This window comes from Oryctolagus cuniculus, chromosome 9 (assembly GCF_964237555.1).
Source record: "Oryctolagus cuniculus chromosome 9, mOryCun1.1, whole genome shotgun sequence".
NCBI lineage: Eukaryota > Metazoa > Chordata > Mammalia > Lagomorpha > Leporidae > Oryctolagus > Oryctolagus cuniculus.
The window spans coordinates 16,602,151-16,623,623 of NC_091440.1; the positions used below are offsets into that span (position 1 = coordinate 16,602,151).

The 21,473-nt window shown below is 37.5% G+C and overlaps 1 protein-coding gene across 7 annotated transcripts in view; it reads left to right on the top strand.

Annotated features, from left to right (window-relative positions):
• Positions 1-21,473, top strand: part of UGGT2 (UDP-glucose glycoprotein glucosyltransferase 2) — a 249,271-nt gene that overhangs the window by 138,381 nt on the left and 89,417 nt on the right. For all 7 annotated transcript variants that reach the window (XM_070048689.1, XM_070048688.1, XM_008260110.4 and 4 more), the window contains 8 exons: positions 10,083-10,247; positions 10,572-10,695; positions 10,783-10,881; positions 13,634-13,725; positions 14,778-14,984; positions 17,177-17,308; positions 18,904-19,028; positions 19,938-20,033. In XM_070048689.1, coding sequence (XP_069904790.1) covers positions 10,083-10,247; positions 10,572-10,695; positions 10,783-10,881; positions 13,634-13,725; positions 14,778-14,984; positions 17,177-17,308; positions 18,904-19,028; positions 19,938-20,033 — 1,040 coding nt within the window. The remainder of the gene's footprint in view (positions 1-10,082; positions 10,248-10,571; positions 10,696-10,782; positions 10,882-13,633; positions 13,726-14,777; positions 14,985-17,176; positions 17,309-18,903; positions 19,029-19,937; positions 20,034-21,473) is intronic.

The window sequence follows — 21,473 nt, forward strand, 5'->3', positions numbered from 1 at the left end:
GAGGACAGTTGGAGATTCTGTGGAAGGAGGAGAGACGCTATGGATCTGTGTGGATGGTGCAGACATGTAGCAACAAACACAGACACAACACATGATCCCAGCAGTCCAGAGCCACAGAAAGTGCCAACTTTGTAGAAAAAGGTGAGATCAAACTGCAGCGGCCTGTGCCACTGCAGGTATAGCCAGAGGGAGAGCCTGGTGGACTTCATTGTCTTAAAGTCCAGCCTGGAGCTCTGAGGAGAACAGGGTTCCCACTGACAGAATGGTGAAAATGAAGCACATTACACTTTCCCCATCCCCCAACAATGGCAGCCAGCAATCAGTTGGGAGAGGGTGGGTGCCATTTGAACATAAGTAGGTTGCTGCTGCAGAAGCACTCAGCAACTGGAAGGTATGATGATATCTTTTCAGAATAGGCACCCACAGAAGCTTGGGTGCATGCAACTGGCAACGGGTGGAGAGAAGGAGCCATTCCAACATCAGTACCATGTGCAGACTCTTGTAGGCACCGGGCAACCGGAAGGGAGAACACATGATTGGGATATGAATAGGGCTGTGGCCAGCAGCTGTTGTGCACACATGTGATCCAGGGATTTTACCAGTATGAAAAATCCACATTCTCCACTGACATTGAGTCTGGCTGGGAGGACTGATAAGGGGCTGGGCACCCATGTAGGACTGAAGTGCCCTCAGCATCTTAACTAGGCTCAGCCCACCTAGTCAGAGAACCCACAGGAATCTGGCTCTCGAAACATCTCTGCCTTTCTGTGAATGGGGCAGGCTAGCAGAATGGAGTGAATTCTCTGTATCCTGTGACTACGAGAGCCCTGTGTGCTGAGATTGTGGGAACTATACGACTTGCATGAGAGGGCACAAGGTGTAACTGGGTCTCTGGGCAACCATTGTGTGCGGTTTCACCTGCTCAGAAACCTAATTGCTTGGGGTGAGTCATTGCATTGGGATGAGTCATTGCATTGGGATCCGTGCTCAAACTGCGGAGGACTGTAGTGTTCAGTTCATGCAGAAACATGGGTGAATATTACACACACTGAAGTCTAACATCCAGGCATTGATCACCTTGGAAGAGAGGATGTGAGCATGTGATTACACTAACAGAGGTGACTATATCCACCCTCAATATTAACAAGAGGAAATTTACCATGCCCAACTTGTGTGTCACCCTGGATACTTGCCCTACCCTAGAGCACTAACCAGAGCTCCCTGGCTACACCAGCACACACCTCTGGATATTCACTAAATGATCCCACATTCTTCTGAGCGACAGAGTCATAGTTCAAAGTTAAAAGCCATCAAAGCAGGGGGCAGTGCTATGTATGGCATGGTGGGTGAAGCCACCACCTGCAGCGTCGGCATTCTGAATGGGCACAAGTTTGAGTCCCAGGTGCTCCACTTCTGATCCAGCTCTCTGGTACGTCCTGGGAAAGCAGAAGATGGCCCAAGTCCTTGAGCCCCTATAACCACATGGGAGACCCTGAAGAAGCTCCTGGTTCTTGACTCCTGGCCATTGCAGCTCTGGCCATTGTAGCCATTTGGAGAGTGATTCAGCAGGTGGAAGATCTCTCTCTTTCTCTCCATATATATGTATATGTATGTGTGTGTATCTGTCTCATCCTCTGCCTCTCTATAACCCTGCCTTTCAAATAACAAATAAATAAATCTTTAAAAAAAAAAAAAGCCATCATATGGCCCAAGTCCTTGGGTCCTGCACCACATGGGAGACCAGGAGAAGCACCTGACTCCTGCCTTCGGATCAGCGCGGTGCACCAGCTGCAGCGCACCAGCCACAGCGGCCATTGGAGGGTGAACCAAGGAAGACCTTTCTCTCTGTCTCTGTCTCTCTCTCTCTCACTGTCCACTCTACCTGTCAAAAAAAAAAAGCCATCATAGGAAAAAGCCAACAAGTATCCCCACATAGGCCTAAAAATAAGTGCAAAAATTCAAGAAACTTCAATAAGCAAGACAACATGACCCCCCCTAAGGAAGACAACAACATTCAATATTAGAATGTGAAGATAAAGAGACTGATGAAATGCCCGAAACAGAATTCAAAAGATTGCTTCTGAGTAATCCTATGATCAAATTGACAAATTAAAGGAATACATATGTGACATGAATGAAAAGTTCTCCCATGAAATAGAGATTTTTGAAGATAATTACAATAAAATATTAGAAATGAAGAATTCAGTATGTCAAAAAATAAAAATGGAAAGCCTTAAAAGACTTGGTGAGGCAGAAGAAAGAATATCTAAACTAGAAGACATATCTTTGGCAATTTTTCAGTTAGACCAAAAAAAAATTAGAAAAATTAAAAACAGTGTTGGAGACTTATGGTGTACTATCAAATGAAGCAACATATGAGTCTTAGGAGTTCCGAAAGTTGTGGAAAGAAAGAATGGAGTGAAATTACAGAAAACTTCCCTAATATAATCGAAGAGAAATTTTTTCTGGAGTTGAATAAAAGTAACAGTACAACATATCAAAAATTATGGTATACAGCAAAATTAGTGTTAATAGGGAAGTTTATAGCAATTGGTGCCTCCATGAAGAAATTGGAAGGTGCCAAATAAATGAACTATCAGTACATTAAGCACCTAGAAAAGCAACAAACCAAACCCCAAGTTATGAGGAAAGAAGTAAAGAAAGAAAATTAAAACAAACAAAAAAAACTAAAATGTCAATGAAATGAAGAGTTGTTTTTTGAAAAAATAAGCAAAATTGATACACCACTGGCCCTACTAACCATAAAGGGGAAGACCCAAGTCAATAAAATTAGAGATGAAAAATGAAATGTAACAACAGACACTACAGAAATAAAAAGAATCATCAGAAATTACTATGAAGAGCTGTGTGCCAACAAATCAGGAAACCTAGAAGAAATGCATAGGTTCCTGGACATATACAACCTACCTAAATTGAGCAATGAATAAATAGAAAACCAAATCAGATCAGTAACCAAGACAGGAATTGAATCAGTAATACTCTCCCAACAAAGAAAAGCCCAGGACTAGATGGCTTCATTGCTGAATTCTACCAGAGATTGAAAGAAGAAATAATTCCAATTCTCAAGCTCTTCAAAACAATTTAAAGGGAGCGAATCCTCCCAAACTCCTTCTATGAAGCTGGCATCACCTTAATTATTAAACTAGAAAAAGATAAAACAGAGAAAGAGAACTGTAGAGCAATATCCCTGTTGAACATAGATGCAAAAATCTCAACAAAATACTAGCCTGTTGAATCCAACAACACATCAGAACTGGACCAAGTGGGATTATACCTTACACAAAAATCCACTCAAAATGCATCAGGACCTAAATCTACTGCCCAGTGCCATCAAAGTAATATAGAACCTTGGGGAAACTTTGCAAAACATTGACATAGGTGAAGACTTCTTGGGAAAGACCCCAGAAGCATGAGAAATCAAAGCCAAATTGCCAAATGTGATTACATCAAGCTGAGAAGCTTTTGCATTGCGAAGGAAATCCTCAGCAATGTGAAGAGGCAACCAACAGAATGTGAAAAAACATTTGCAAACTATGAAACTGATAGAAGATTACTATCTAGACTCTATAAAGAGTTCAAAAATCTCAACAACAAACAATCCAGTTAAGAAATAGGCAAAGGAGTTGAACAGGAATTGTTCTAAAGAGGAAATCAAATGGCGAACAGCACATAAAAAACTGCTCAGGATCACTAGCTGTAAGAGAAATGCAAATCAAAACCACAATGAGTTTTATCTTACCCAGTTAGAATGGTTGTCATACGGAAATCAACAAACAATAAGTGCTTGTAAGGATATGGGGAAAAAGTTACCCTAATCCACTGTTGATGGGAATGTAAATTGTGCAGCAACTGTGATAAACAGTATGAAGATAACTCAGAAATCAGAATATAGACCTACCATATGACCCAGCCATTCCACTCCTGGGAATTTACCCAAAGGAAATGAAAACAACATGAAGAGTGTTCTGTACCCCTGTGTTCATTGCAGCTCATTTCACAGTAGCTAAGATGGACAATCAACCCAGATGTCCATCAACTGATGACTTAATAAAGAAATAATGGTATATGAAATCCTGTCTTTTGCAACAAAATGAATGTAACTGAAAATTATCATACTTAGTAGTGAAATAAGCCAGTCCAAGAAAGATAAATACCATATATAAATACCGATCTACAGTAACTAATAGAGTTCACAAAAGGTAATCTATAGGTTTTGAAATTGACATTTAGAGATTTGATGACTGTTATAGTGCTTGTCTCAACTGTTGAGGGAAAGTATTTTTTTCTTCATACTATTTGTTGTACTCTTTACTTAGTGTAGGGTTAATATTATGAGTGTAGCATTAACTGAAATAGATCTTTGTAAAAATTAAGAATGGGAATTGGAGAGGGAAGAGGAAGAAGGGTAGTGGTGTGAGAGGGAGGGAGAGTAGGGTGGGAAATAATACTATGTTCCTGAATCTCTGTAGGAAATACATGAAACTTGTATACCTTAAATAAAATTTTTAAAATATAAATTCCCCAAATTGAGAATATGTGTCCTTTTTGGAAGAGGTCCAGCAAACATGCAAGAAATTGAAAAAAGAGGGCTGAAAATAGGAATCTCTGAAGAAGTGATGTTTAAGCTGAGTTTTGAAGCTGGAGGATGAGTTGAACAAAGAGAAAACCCTGAAGTAGCAAGAGATTAATACTTCAAAAGCAGAGAAAAGCGCTAGAATGTCCTGAGCTGTGAAGGAACTGAAGCAAGCTGGTGTTTCTATGTGTATATTATAAGCAGTGTTGTCTTTGTTGTAGGGGAAAATTCAGGAGATGAGGCTGGAAAGGGAAAACAGCAGGCTGCAATGCACTTCTGTGAACAATAAAGTTATCCCTCAGTATCTGAGGATATTGGATCCAAGATAATCAGTACATAAAAAAAAATCCGGGCCGGCGCCGTGGCTCACTAGGCTAATCCTCCGCCTAGCGGCGCCAGCACACCAGGTTCTAGTCCCGGTCGGGGTGCCGGATTCTGTCCCGGTTGCCCCTCTTCCAGGCCAGCCCTCTGCTGTGGCCAGGGAGTGCAGTGGAGGATGGCCCAAGTGCTTGGGCCCTGCACCCCATGGGAGACCAGGAAAAGCACCTGGCTCCTGGCTCCTGCCATCGGATCAGTGCGGTGCGCCGGCCGCAGCGCGCCAGCCGCGGCGGCCATTGGAGGGTGAACCAACGGCAAAGGAAGACCTTTCTCTCTGTCTCTCTCTCACTGTCCACTCTGCCTGTCAAAAAAAAAAAAATCCTTAAATACTTGATTTCTTTACATAAAATTACTTAATATATGCATATGATTTGTGTACATCTTCCCGTATACTCTAGATGATCATCTCTAGCTTACTTATACATAGTACAGTGTAAGTGCTACATAAATAGTTGTTCAACTACATTTTTTTTGGACAGGCAGAGTTATAGACAGTAAGAGAGAAAGAAAGGTCTTTCTTCCGTTGGTTCACTCCCCAAGTGGCTGCTATGGCCGGTGCGCTGCGCCGATCCAAAGCCAGGAGCCAGGTGCTTCCTCCTGGTCTCCCATGCAGGTGCAGGGCCCAAGCACTTGGGCCATCCTCCACTGCCTTCCTGGGCCACAGCAGAGAGCTGGACTGGAAGAGGAGCAACTGGGACAGAACTGGTGCCCCAACCAGGACTAGAGCCTGGGGTGCCGGCGCTGCAGGCGGAGGATTAGCCTAGTGAGCCACGGCGCCGGCCATCAACTACATTCTTTTGTGAATAATGACAAGGAAAGAATTCTGTGCATGTTCAATACACATGCAATTTTTTTTCAAGCCAAGACAATCCTAAATTGCTTGAATCTGCAGATACCAAACCTGCAGGTGCAGAGCCTAACTATTTAATGTAAACTCGGAACCATAGAAGACTAGGAGAGTGGGAAACCTGAAAAGTATTTAAGAAATTAAGTGACAGTGACATGCCACTTAAAAGAGCATTTTCCCTTACTGAGAATGAATTGTTGAATGGTAATAGTATTGTGGTGATATGGAGTAGAAAACACATGAGGCATTTGAGGAAAGCTGGTAGGCTTTTGGACATAGAGATAGGAAAATGGACATAGGAATTCTTTAGGGAACACCATCAGCATTTACTGCTGGATTGCACAGTGTAAAGAGGAAATTTTAAAAAGTTTCACGGATGACTCCCAATGTTTAGCTGAACAAGTAACTGGAGGATTTGTGATGTTGTTGCCGAAATGGAAAGGAGGGGAGGAGTTGAGAGAAAATAGTTAAGTTTTTCACATATTGGATTTGTGATGCCTGTGAAACTTCCAAAGGCGATGTGAAATAAGCAATTGGGTATAAGTTGTCAATAGCTCAGAGAAATGTGGGCTAAAGTTAGTACAAAATGCGGTGTCATTGGTTCATTGTGGTAATTAAAAACTTGGGATTGGAAAGTGTACTTAATTGGAAATTAGAGAGTAAGAGGAGAAAAGAGACTGGGAAGTCCTTCTTGAAGTTCAAACCTGTGTATTCAACTTCTGCTGATGGCCCATAAAACTCTCACATAAAAAAATATCTAAAACTTAGTACATTGTCTTTCTTGTTACCACATATCTTATTTTCTACTTTATGTCCTATCCTAGAGATTAGGTAACATTATTGTTCACCCAGATCAACTATGCTGGAAGCCTGATAGTCATCCTAAACTATTACTTTTCCCTCACATCCTGTCAAATACTAATTCATGAACTTCTAATATTAATGTTACATATTACTAAGATGCTAACTTGATATTAATATATGTTAAATAATTCAGAAACTGCTTCATCCTCTCTGCCCATTGCCACTGAGTTTTTCTGGCTCTTGGTTTTTCTTTTCCATACTACTGCACTAACCCCAACTGAAAATATATGGTGTATGCTCCTCCTTTACATTGTTGCCATAGTATTCTTTTTGAAATAAGGAAATATTTGACCATGTGACCATTTTTTAAGGATTTCTTTGAAATGCAGATATACAGAGAAAGGAAAGAGAGAAAATATCTTCCATTCACTGGTTCACTCCCCAAATGGCCTCAAGGACCCAGACTGGGCCAGGCCAAAGCCAGGAGCTAGGAGCTTCTTTTGGGCCTCCCATGTAGTTGGAGGGGCCCAAGACCTTGAACCATCTTGTGCTGTGTTTCCAGGCACATTAGTAGGGAAATGGATTGAAAGTGGAGTAACCGAGTCTTGAACTGGCACCCATATGGGATGCCGGCATTGTAGGTGTAGGCTTAACCTGCTATGAACCCTGTTCCTGAATAAAATTGATTATGACTTCCTTAGTACCTCTAGATGTTGTATCATACTTAGTTTAACATATCTCTCCCTCTATTAAAGTTTATTTAGGATAGAATTTGTATTTTATTTTTATGCATGCATAAGCCTAATACATAATAGATTCCTAATAAATGCCAAGATGCTGTAGTATAATGGTTAGGATTTCAGACTCTTGGTGGGACAGATATGAGTATAAATATTGGTTCCAAAAATAGTAACTAAGTGACACTGGAAGTGATTTAACTCAGTTCCATCATCTGTGAAATGTATGTGATAGCGATATACATTGAGTGTTCCTAATACAAAATCACAAAATATGGAGTGCTCCAAAATCTGAAACCTTTTTTAATGTAAACCACTCCTTAGTCCTTCACCAAATTACTACACTCTCTTCTCACTCATGAGTCAGAGGGATCTCAATTTTTTTGTTTGTTTGTTTTGTTTCTTGGGTTTTTCTTATTAAATTTGAGAGAGAACTCCCATCTGCTGATTAATTCCCCAAATGACTGCAACAGCCTGAGCTCGGCCTGCCTGATTCTGGGAATTCCATCTGGATCTCCCATGTGAGTGGCAGGAACCCAACTATTTGAACCATCCCTACTTCCTTCCACAGTGCATATTAGCAGGAAGCTGGAGTCGGAAGCCAGAACTGGGAGTATAAAACCCAGGCACTCTAATAGGAGGTGCAGGTGTCCTAAATGGCAGCTTAACTTATGCACTAAACACTTGCCTCTGAAACTTCTTGAGTATCAAAGTGACTTTAAAAAATTTTAGATTTTTTTCCCAGAAACCATTTATTTAAGGAATACAAACTTCATGCATTACATAAGTACAACTTTAGGGACATGGTGATTCTTCCCACCATACTTCCCACACTCTCACCCCTCTTCCTCCTCCCTCTCCTATTCTCTTTTTCTTTTTACCAAGATCTATTTCCAATTAACTTTATACGCATATGATTATACTAAGTAAAGAGTTCTATAAATAGTATTAAACTGTTCCTCAACAGTCTAGACAGGGGCTATTCAAAGTCATTGCATCTCAAATTGTCAGTTTTACTTCTGTGGATTACCTTTTAGGTGCTCTATTAGTTCTCACAGAACGGAGAGAACAAATGGTATTTGTGCTTTTTGGACTAGCTCATTTCACTAAGTATGCTGTTTTCCAGTTTCATCCTTTTTGTTGCAAATGACAGGATTTTTTTTTTTTACCGCTGTGTAGTACTCTGTAGTGTGCATAATTTCTTTATCCAGTCTTCAGTTGATAGACATATGGGTTGATTCCATATCTTATCTATTGTAAACTGGATTTTTAGTTTTCATATAAGGGATGCTCATTGGATATTTAAAAATTTGAAAAACTCTGAAATCTGAAACATGTGTGGTCTTTAGTGTTTCAGATAAAGGGTATTCAACATGTACTAAGCTTCCTACAGTATTTGTAAGAATGTAGACTGTAATAATGATCATAACAAGTAATTATATATTTAGTATTGAATGTCAGGTGAATGCTTTAGATACTCATCACTTTTAAAATATAGATTTGAGTACCTTCCTTACCTGGCATGTGCATAAAAAGTTCTGACTCTGTATCTGACAGCTCTGTTTCACATACCAAATCCCATAAACAGCATATTTCCTTACCAAAGGTATGCCATATTCTAACTTCCCTTGCAATCATTGTTACACTTTGATTTGATTTGGAATGTCTCCCTCTATTTTTCTTCTTAAATTTTTATTCATGTTGTAAGGCTTTTACTGTTCACTCTCTAATCTCTTGCTATTCATTATCAAGCTTGTTTAAATACTTCTTTCCTGGGCATGTGTGGAACTTTGTACATGCATCTGCTTCACTTGTATATGTGTGTATCACTCAGAGAAGACTTTCATTTCTGTATTCACAGAGTCTAGCCTAATGCTTGGGCCATGATTCAATAAATATTTATTGAGTAAATGTATTCAGGGGTCAGTAAGTCCCTGATGCAGATAAATGTTTTTACGTAAATGTCATACTTTGTATCAAGAGTCAGTGAGCTCACTCCCTGCATTTGTTTTGTTTTGTTTTGTTTTGTTTTGTTTTGTTTTATTTTATTTTATTTTATTTTATTTTATTTTATTTTATGTCGGAGTTACACAGAGGCAGAGAGAGAGAGAGAGAGAGAGAGAGAGAGAGAGATCTTCATCTGCTGCTTCACTTCCCAGTTGGCCGCAACTGCAAGAACTACGCTGATCCAAAGCCAGGATCAGGAGCTACCTCCATGTCCCCCAAGTGGATGCAGGGACCCAAGGACTTGGGCCATCCTCTATTGTTTTCCCAGAGAGCTGGATCAGAAGTGGAGCAGCTGGGATATGAACCAGCCTCCATATGGGATGCGAGTACTGCAGGCGGCAGTTTTACCTGCTACGCCACAGCGCTGGCCCCATGTTTTATAAATGAAGTATCTCTTGGCACGATCATGGTCATTCATTCATGTGTTTTCTGTGACTGCTTTTGCACTATCATGTCATTCTTGAATCATGGTGAGAATAGATGGCTTACAAGGCTTAAACTTTCACTAACTTGCTTTTTGTGAAAAAAGTTTCCTGATTCCTCTATGTAGGTGAATTACTTTAAGTAATGTTTGGAAAGGACATGTGAAATTAGCAAAATTGACCCTTTTCTATAGCATATTAAAATGCAGTGATATCCTTTTCCTATTCTTATACATTCCTTTTTCAAGCATCTGTATTTTGTTAACACTCTAATGTTTTTTACATGACTATAGGCAGGAGCAAGCTTTTACAAGATTACTGGCCTGGGCCCTTTGCCTCAAGCTGTTTATAATGGTGAACCCTTGAACAAAGAAGAGATGAATAGAAAAGAACTAGAAATGGCTATTAGCGACAAAATGATGGATACATCTGTATATTTACAAAGAGATTTTTTTATGGTAAGTAAGCATTTTTGAGAAAATACATGATAAATGATATTTATGTATTATACTTAAAATTTATTTTAATGGCAAAGTTAATGTTATAAAAATTTCCATCCTAATCATTTCTGATTTTAAATGTAATAAACATCCGTAATTGCAACCAAAAAGCTTAAATAGAAAAAATTTTAACTTTTATAAGGAAACTTACTGCAGTACTCCTAAATTGCATATTACTTATTGATTTGTTTCAGGTTGTGAAATCTTTAAATATATTAGCATAATTTAGAAAGATGTATATAAACTCCCTATATTTTCTAAATAATGTTTTTCCTATCTTAGGGCACATTAAATGATAGAATGAATGCAATTGATTTCTTAATGGATAAGAATAATGTTGTACCCCGTATAAATTCTTTGATTTTGAGTACCAAACCGCAGTACCTTAATTTAATACCATCATCAGGTAAAATAATGCTCCATGTGCTATTCTACAAATGTTTAAGTTGTGAATGTTTTTTCATTATTTAATATTAAATATGAAATTTTTCAGTAACTGCTGATATTGAAGATTTCTCTACTTTTTCTTTCTTGGATTCACATGATAAGAGTGCTGTAATTGCAAAGAACATGTATTATTTAACCCAAGAAGGTAATAAATACATTTGTTTTCCTAAATTTATTCCTAAAGTAATAAGAACTTAAAGTGTAACCTTAAGGTGCTTACATAATAAATTTTATTATATTGCCATCTTTGAAGATCTGGATTTCAATTTGTTTGCAATTTGTTAGGATTTAAGGATTTAGCTGAAAAAATGATGCCTCCTATCATAACTAATTATATATACAGGAGTTCATAGTTGCTTTTTGCCTTTTGAAAAAATAAGCTCTTATCATTTTCACCATTTTTTTTTTTTTTTGTTTTTGTTTTTTGTTTTTTTTTTTTTTTTTGACAGGCAGAGTGGACAGTGAGAGAGAGAGACAGAGAGAAAGGTCTTCCTTTGCCGTTGGTTCACCCTCCAATGGCCGCCGCGGCCGGCGCGCTGCGGCCGGCGCACCGCGCTGATCCGATGGCAGGAGCCAGGAGCCAGGTGCTTTTCCTGGTCTCCCATGGGGTGCAGGGCCCAAGCACCTGGGCCATCCTCCACTGCACTCCCTGGCCACAGCAGAGGGCTGGCCTGGAAGAGGGGCAACCGGGACAGAATCCGGCGCCCCGACCGGGACTAGAACCCGGTGTGCCGGCGCCGCTAGGCGGAGGATTAGCCTAATGAGCCGCGGCGCCGGCCCATTTTCACCATTTTAAGAATAAATAAAACTTGTTTAAGTTAGGAGGCGGAGAGAGACAGAATGCTCCCATCTGCTAGTTCACTCACCAGATGCCCACAGCAGCTGAGGCTAAAAGCCATAAATGCAGTCCAGGTCTCTCACATGGGTAGCAGGAACCATGGACTGAGTCATCACAATTGCCTTCTGGGGTCTACATTGACAGCAAACTGGAATCAACTGGAGGTTAGAATCAACCCTCCATACTTTAGTGTGGGATGCAAGTGTCTTAACTGTTAGACAAAATACCCACTCCAAACTTTTTCAAAATTATGCCAATGCCATAGTAAATTATAAAAGTGCAATTACTGAGACATATGAGATGATAACTTTTCTGAATTCTGATTAAGCAGGAATTGAAGGTTTTGCCTATATTGGGGGTTTTAACCAGAGGAATGGAATCCAAAACCATAACACATTGAGAAATGAGGCTTTATCCTAAGCAGAGAAGTCTGCATACAGGCTTATTACAGTACAATGAATTATTCAGATTAATGAAGATAGAATTTGGTTGGTTTTTGTTTTGCTTTGCTTTGTCTAGCCTACTTTACTCTGGAGATAAAAAGGAAAGCCAATAAATAAAACATTGAAAAACGCACATTTGAACTCGGGAAATAAGCAGTAAAATGAGGGTGATCTAAAGATGGAATGAACATATTGTAAGGGGTAAACTTTTATGAATGAGAGCAATTTGAAGAAAACACCACACAGTCATTTTGTATGAATGCTGTAGATTGAATCCAAGTTTTGACCAGATAGCCCTTAGTTTACTTTATAGATTCTATAATTTTGTGTTCATAATGTGGTTTGTACATAAGGAGTCCAACAAATAATCAAATATAATGCAGTTCCATCTCATGGAAGGCTGCAGCCCTGAATGTATCAAGTGAAGGTAAGGGAGAGAAGAAAACCACAAGTATATTAATCAAGTTCTGGGTATTATTTCAGAAAATGTCTCTAGACATCAGAATAAGTTATCTTGTAATTAAAGCCATTTGGTTAAATCTCTTGAATTAAAAATACTAACTAGAACCTTATTTCTTCTTAGTTGCATTTATGTAAATGTGTAAAGAAATGAGAGTTTCAAGAGGTTATGAGCACTTTTGAAATATTTCTGTTTACTGCCTCTGATAGTAAAAGTACTGACATTAGGTAGCATCAGAATTCTTTCCCTTTCTTTTTTGAAAATAATATGTTACTGTCTTGCTATAAAGTTGACTACTGAAGGTGGCATGTTGAATAGGAGTTCTCCTTTTTGTATTTTTAATTCTTTCATTAACCAAATCCCTGTTTTTGTATGGTTAAATAGTACTATATTAATAACTGTAAGTTTTAGACCTATTCAGGAGTAAGTTTTTGATATAGAAGATTTTTTTACAATTATTTTAAGCTTATGACTTGATCTAAAGGATCGATTTTTCTATTAGTTTTATTGCTGGCCAGACAAGTATATTTCACATGTTATATGCTATGGCTGGATGAAATTAAACCCATTTATAACTGTGACTTGATAATTAAAAACAGTTTCTTACTATGGATTCTAAATTGCCAAATTTTGTTATAAGAGTCATAGCCATGCTGATAAAAAAAAAATGATAGGAATTAGGCTATATTAATGATAGCCAGACATTTGAAAATTAATTAATTATAATCTAATAAGATATTACCCCTTTGTATGTCTGCTAATAATATCAATTATATCTGGATTTACATATATATGTTAAAATGCTATTTTATTTTAATAAATACAACTAGGATGTAGTCTTGCTTAACAACAGTGGGATTGTGCAGGCCATAGTACCATTTTCTTCTCTTGTAACACTGTTCTACAGATGTGTGCCTTAAGAGATTGTTCTTCTTTTAGGTATCTGAGTTTATATAAAGCTTAGACAATGAATTACTCTCCCAGTATTTAATGTATGTATGTATATATACACATAAATAATTAGCAATATTTGCTTAATTTAAAAATGTTTTAATATGTTGCTCTTTATGTTAATTTTATTAGTTGTAAATACTCCCTCTGCTTTTCATTTGATTTTTGAAAGAATTAATTTGAGTAGACTATTTGAAACTTTCAGATGATGTGATTTCTTCAGTCACTCTCTGGATTATTGCTGATTTTGATATGCCATCTGGGAGAAAACTACTTTTTAATGCATTGAAGCACATGGTGAGTAGTATCCTTAGTAGAAGATTTTTAATTTGTTGTAATTTCATGAAAGCAATATGAAGAATGTGTATTAAATCTTTATTCCTCTCATGATACCATTTTAATTAACTTGATTGAACGTAGTACTAGGAGACTGACATAGGACATCAAATTCAATCTCTGTGTAATACAGAGATTGCTGGCAAAAAGAAAAAACTTACCTGTCTTCTATAAAGTTAAAAAGTCTGACAATACAAAATGTTTATGAGTCCATGAAGTAAAGGTATTCTTATATATTACTAGTGGAAATGAGACTAGTACAACTATTTTGAGAAATTGGTTTGTGTCTTCTGCAATTAAAGATATGCATATCCTGTTTGTAGAGCTTTAAACTAGAAGGTAAAATATCATTGGTAGTATGGATAAAAGAGACTCTTCAAACCATGCAGCTATGTGCAATGCCAAAAATAAAGTAACTGCAGCCACAAAAAAAAGCAATATTGATGGATCTTAACATTATTTCAAATGGAAATAGAGCACAAAATATTGTATACATATAATCCCTTTTAGGTGAAATTGGAAATGGATGATATGCTTAACAGTGCAGTTTAGGGGGTAAACAATAAGGAAAACGAGAATGTTCCTGTATGGTCATAAATGGCAGGAGAGTGTTTGTCTTAGAAAAGTAGGAGAGTGAGTGTGGTATTGGCGGAGTATATAAGGAAAGCTTTGCATTGCTGGGAGTGCCATATTTCTTGACCTGGGTGGTAGTTTTATGGTAGTTTAATTCACTGAGCTCTACATTTTTGTTATGTGTCTTATTTTGTGTGTAGTATTTAACATGCTCAGAAAGAGGCTAAGTAAAATGACATCTTATAAAGTAGTCTTTATGCAAAAAAGTGAAGTGACCAGAACTCCTAAAATGATTGTTTTCACCACATTCAATACAATTACCATAGACTGACATAAGAAGGTGATCTATGGTAAAGAAAAAAAATTTAATAAAAATAAATTATGTTCAATATAAAACATTTAATAATATAATAATTTAACACTATGAATCTGTTTTCCAGAAAACAAGTGTTCACAGTCGACTGGGGATTATTTATAATCCTACATCAAAAATAAATGAAGAGAACACAGCTATTTGTAGAGGGATTTTGGCAGCTTTTCTGACGCAGAAAGACAACTTTTTGAGAAGCTTTCTTGAGAAACTGGCAAAGGAAGAAACTGCTACTGCTATTTACTCTGGAGATAAAATCAAAACATTTCTTACTGAGGTCAGTGGTTATTTGTTTGAAGAAATAACTGTCTTTGCATATTTTAAAAGTATAAGTCAGTGTACTTGGAGATAACATGTTGTTGAAAACCATCAATAAATAAGCTTAGTGAGTTGGAGATACTAAACACTTTTACAATTTTGAAAAATAAACATTAATGATTATGACATTGCATAGGGCATTTAGCAAATCAAATTTCGTGCATTTCATTAACTACTTTTTGAAAGTAGCTGAAATAAAACTTTATTTGATAAATAGCAAGCTGTCTCTTTATAACAAGTACAAACGTAAGAATTAAACATCATAAATGGGGCCGGTGCTGTGGCAGAGCAGGCTAAGCCTCCACCTGCAGTGCCAGCATCCCATGTGGGCGCAATTCAAGTCCCAGCTGCTCCACTTCCGATCCAGCTCTCTGCTATAGCCTGGGAAAGCAGTGAAAGATGGTCCAAGTGCTTGGGCCCCTGCACCAGTGTGGGAGACCTGGAAGAAGCTCCTGGCTCCTCGTTTTGGATCAGCTCAGCTCTGACCATTGCAGCCATTTGGGGAGTAAACCAGCAGATGGAAGACCTTTCTCTTTACCTCTGTCTCTCTGTAACTCTGCCTCTCAAGTAAATAAATAAATCTTTAAGAAATTTTAAATTAGTTCTAGTGGTTGAACTCTGTAATTAACACACAATTATTCTTAGGTGTTTAAATTTTAACTGAAAAGTGATCCCTGTTAGGAATTTGGAAAACATTATGCTGAGTGAAATAAGCCAATCCCAAAGGGACAAATACCACTTGTTCTCCTTGATAGCTGACAACTAACTGAGCACCAAAAAGGAAACCTGTTAAAGTGAAATGAACACTATGAGAAATGGTGACTTGATCAGCCCTCGCCCTGACTGTTGATGAACAACTTAATATGTTATCCCTCTTAGTATTTTTTTTGTTTGTTCTACTTAATACTTTTGGTTGAATACTGTAATCAATACACAATCCTTCTTAAGTGCTGAAACTTAACTAAAAAGTGATCGCTGTTAAATATAAGAATGGGAATAAGAGAGGGAAGAGATGTGCAATTCGGGACATGCTCAAGCTGACTCACCTCAAACGGTAGAGTTAGAAACATACCAGGGGATTCCAATTCAATCCCATCAAGGTGGCATGTACCAATGCCATGTCACTAGTCCAAGTGATCAATTTCTGTTCACAACTGATCATAATGATAGGACTAAGAACCAAAGGGATCACATAAACAAGAATAGTGTCTGCAAATACTAGCTGATAGAACCAAAAAGGGAGAGAATGATCCAACATGGGAAGTGAGATACACAGCAGACCCATAGAATGGCAGATGTCCTAAACAGCACTCTGGCCTCAGAATCAGCCCTTAAGGCATGCGGATCCGGCTGAAAAGCCCACGAGAGTATTTCAGGCATGGAAAGCCAAGACACTCTGGGGGAAAAAAAAAACACTAAATGAAAGATCTCCACGAGTGAGATCCCAGTGGAAAGAATGGGTCATCAAAGAAGGAGGTACCTTTCTCTGAAGGGAGGAGAGAACTTCCACTTTGACCATGGCCTTGTCTAAATATGATCAGAGTCAGTGAACTCAGGGGGCTTCCATAGCCTTGGCAGCTCATGACAAGAGCCTAGGATGATTACTGACGCCATAAACAAGAGTGTCAATTTGTTAAGTCAACAACAGGAGTCACTGTGCACTTCCTCCTCATGTAGGATCTCTGTTTTTAGTGTGCTGTACATTGAGATTTAATGCTATAACTAGTACTCAAAGAGTACTTTTCACTTTATGTTTCTGTGTGGGAGCAAACTGTTGAAATCTTTACTTAATGTATGCTAAACTGATCTTCTGTATATAAAGAGAATCGAAAATGAATCTTGAGGTGAATGGAAGGGGAGAGGGAGTGGGAAAGGGGAGGGTTGTGGGTGGGAGGGACGTTATGGGGGGGAAGCCATTGTAATCCATAGGCTGTACTTTGGAAATTTATATTCATTAAATGAAAGTTAAAAAGAAATTGTAAATTAGTTGGTGAAAGTGATTCTTTTTAAAAAAACATTTTCAGAATAAAGTAATCATTTAAAATCATAAGTTGGTATAATTTCAAATTCTGTAAATATTTTAAAGAAGGATTTTTAAGAAAAGAGTGTATTTATTGTTACTAGTTTCAATATTTTAATTCTCTGTCTTAGGGAATGGATAAGAGTGCTTTTGAGAAGAAATATAACACCGTTGGAGTGAATATTTTCCGAACTCATCGGTTGTTCTGTCAAGATGTACTAAAGTTGCGTCCGGGGGAAATAGGTGTTGTCAGCAATGGCAAAGTAAGTAGAAAGCAATTGTTCACTTTTCTCAGTGACACTGATGAGTTAGGTATTAGACTTTTTCTGTTAAAGCACAAGTGATGCAAAATACCACAGAAGGAAGCACTCATCTGTTGAACTCACCAGACAGCGTGTTTTAGCTCACAAGTTGCTGATAGACTCAAGTTATAAGGCCTCGTCTTTTTTAAAGCCAAGTAAATCTGAGTTGCTACATTCATTATATAACCTCTGTGAGATCTGGTTTTTTATTTGGACAATGGGAATGGTAATAATCTGTTGTTGGAGAGATTAAATATACTCTTATGTGTAAAACAGATGGAAAGAACCCAGACAGAGACGAATTTTCATTAAATGTTAATGTCTGTTTTCTCTTGAATTGTTTAAAAGCCTTTATTGAAAATAGCAGATCCAGGGGCCAACACCGTGGCTCACTTGGTTAATCCTCCACCTGCAGCACCAGCATCCCATTTGGGCGCCGGGTTCTAGTCCCGCTTGCTCCTTTTCCAGTCCAGCTCTCTGCTGTGGCCTGAGAGTGCAGTGGAGGATGGCCCAAGTGCTTGGACCCTGCACCCGCATGGGAGTCCAGGAAGAAGCAACTGGCTTCTGGCTTCAGATCAGCACAGCGCCGGCTATAGCGGCCATCTTGGGAGAGAACCAACGGGAGGAAGACCTTTCTGTCTGTCTGTCTCTCTCACTGTCTATAGCTCTACCTGTCAAATAGATTAAAAAAAAAAAGGAAAATAGCAGATCCATTTGTAGACTTGATTTTTGTTACAGTAGGTGAGAGGCAGTATAGAACCAAGATCAGTTAATCAAACGCCAGTGAGTGCAGAGAGAATTTTAGCTCAGTATATGCCAAAGCTTTCTAAAATTGTAATAAGTTGTCAAAGGAGGTAATGCATTTATGCTACAATAGTTACTCTATTAACTGACATATAGACAGTTGCCTGCATAATTTAGAAAAAGAAGCTTAGGGGCCGGCACTATGGCACAGTGGGTTAACCCTCCACCTGCAGTGCCAGCATTCCATATGGCACTGGTTCTGGTCTGGGCTGCTCCTCTTTCCATCCAGTTCTCTGGTGTGGCTTGGTAAAGCAGTAGAAGATAGTCCAAGTTCTTGGGCCCCTGCACCTGCATGGGAGACCCAGAAGAAGGTCCTGGCTCCTGGCTTCGGATCAGCGCAGCTCTGGCTGTTGCGGCCATTTGGGGAGTGAGCCAGAGGATGGAGGACCTTTCTCTCTATCTCTCCCTTTCACTGTCTGTAACTCTACCTCTCAAATAAATAAATAAAAATCTTAAAGAAGAAGAAGCATTAAGTAATTGGAAGCATCATGGTTTATGTCTCAAAGCAAAGGCTCCTAATAAAAATAACTTATTCCATTTAAAACAAACTGATATTGATATTTATGCAAATTTATATGTAACAGCAAAGTGAGATAATATGCTTTTTGTTTATAGTGTGTGTTTATTTGGTTAAATTAAAAGCAACCATCTCTTTAATCAATTTTTGTTTAATAAAGAAGTACCTATTTGATGAGCAAATAGTTTTCCTAAACAATTGCCTTCTAGAAATTATACAATAATATCTTTTTAAGTTTTTAGGACCTTTAGATGAAGATTTATATGTGGAAGATTTTTACTTATTGGAAAAAATTACGTTTAGCAATGTAGCAGAGAAAATTAAAGGTGTTGTTGAAGCAATGGAAAGCAATTCAAAGAAGTAAGTATTTTTTATCAAAATAGCAGTTCATCCTGGGGTCTGTTATTTTGTATCTGATATTTTATTTTTAAGATTAGAAAATGTTTCAAATACATAGAGAAATAAATTTAAAATAAAAGTCATATTTAGAAATAAGTAATGACATCCAGGGGTGGGAATTGTAGTGCAGCAGGTTAAGCAACTGCTTAGGATGCTTACATCACATATTGAAGTGCAGATTCAAGTCCTGATAACTTTACTTCTGATCTAGCTCCCTGCTAATTCACCTGGGAAGCAGCAGATAATTGCCCAGGTAGCTAAGTGTCTGCCACCAATGTGGGAGACTCCAATTGAGTTCCTGGTTCCAGACTTTGATCAGACCCAACCTTAGCTGTTGCAACAGATGCAAGGAGTCTCTCTATCTCAATCTCAATCTCTCTCTCTCTCTCTCTCTCTCTTCCACCCCCTCCCTTCCCCTCCCCTCCCTTCCCTTCCCTTCTCCTCCCCCCCCCATCTCCTTTTCCTTCTGTCACTCTGCCTTTCAAATAAATAATAAATCTTTAAAAAAAAAAATCCATTTATTCACCACCAACAGCCTTTAGCTGTTACTTTTTTTTTTTTTTTTGTCTTGGATCTTACTGTTGATAACCATTTTCTTAAAGATTGAGTTTATGTTCCCTATTTGTATTTATACCTTTTGCCTCATATCCTCATATGTAAATATCCATTATTAAGGTTACTGTGTTGAATGTCTTGACATTTTTTAGAGAAATGCTATTATACCATAGGTTTCTTTTGCTTCCTGTTTCCATAGGAGCTTTAACTGTTAATGTATATAGATAGAGCATTTTTCAAGTCATTGATTACAACATGATATATGAATCTTTCTCTTCCTCCAAATCTCATACATTGTTTGTCTTATTTATGTAGCATAAGTGAACTTATTATGAAGGTCGATTCCCTTGTTTCTTCTTTGCCTAATCGTGGATCTCGGTATGATGTCACATTTCTTAAAGAGAACCACAGGTAAGAATGTAATAGTATCTGTGGATGTGTTTTTTGAGTTGTTGTCAATACATTCTGTGCTCATTGTTTCCATTTGTTTTCATAATGTATTAAAATTTTTAATTAAGAATTGTGCTAGTTATTTTATAATAATAAAATTTCATTTAATTATATATTCTAATACATAAAGGATAATATATAGAACATGAATTTTGTCATGAGTTCTATCTAGTATGGTATGTTTGTTTTTACTGTCATATTCAAGATCATTTTTGCAGTATCTAGAGATAATCATTATAAATGGTATCACCTTTGTATTTTCAGTGTATGAAAGACACTGTTATAAAGTTAAATGAAAATAGCCCTTATAATAAACAAGACTGGGAACAGGAGAGGGAACAGGAAGAGAGGTGGGAATGTGGGTGGGAGGGTGGGTATAGTGGGAAGAATTACTATGTTTCTAAAGTTATATTTATGAAATGTATGCAAATTTTATAAAATTAAGAAATTTAAGAAGACACTAAAGAGTCTCATTAATCCAATATACATGTACCTGTACACATAGTTGTATGCATATAAAGAAATTTGAACTATATAATATTTTACAACAGCATGTCCCAAAGTGTGTTCTATGGAACACTGCTCTGGGAATGTATTCTGAGGGGATAGCTGTTCTCTAGTCAAGTGAGTTTCAGGAACACTGCATCTTATAGACTCCTTTTGGAGCTTTTCAGTGTGCCTCAACATATTAATGGTTCTGAGAATTTTTATAGCTAAAAGAAGACAAAGGAAAGAAATTCATTTTTGGTTAATCGAGTAGTTAGGTAAGTTTTATATTTGAAACATTTTTTTTGATTAAAATTTTAGTACCATCAGAAAAATTGGGTTTTAGAAAACAGGCATCAGACAGATACTGTTTTAGAATAATAAACTAGCTTAATTTCATGTATGATGCAGCTCCTCAATGATATACTTAAAAAAAGATGCATCAAGCTGCACTGACATACGCAGTTTTCTGTGTCACAAGAATGGAGCCTTTAGTTTGGGTTTCTTAATTATGGATCACTATGAAGAAAAGTCAGTTATGTATGTTATAGAAAATTATATCATTTCATTCTAATCCCTACATTATAAAAACAATCCAAACTAGCACTTGAAATAGCTGACATTTTTTGTAAGTTCTCTGATTTATGATAGGTACAATATTATGTTACCTGTATTTGCTGTTTTAAAATAACATATGCTTTAGCTATAATAAATCTAAAATATCTTCACATATGTATGAATAGTCTTAACTTCAGGGAAAATTACTTTCTAGAGAAAAACTATCTGGCACTATTTAAATGTTTTAAGCACATTTAGTGAAATTCTTTTTGTGAACCTCTTTGAGTTCTTAAATACCACATGGTGAAATAATTCAACTCAAATTATGCAAAATTATTATAAGTGTTAGTTACTGTA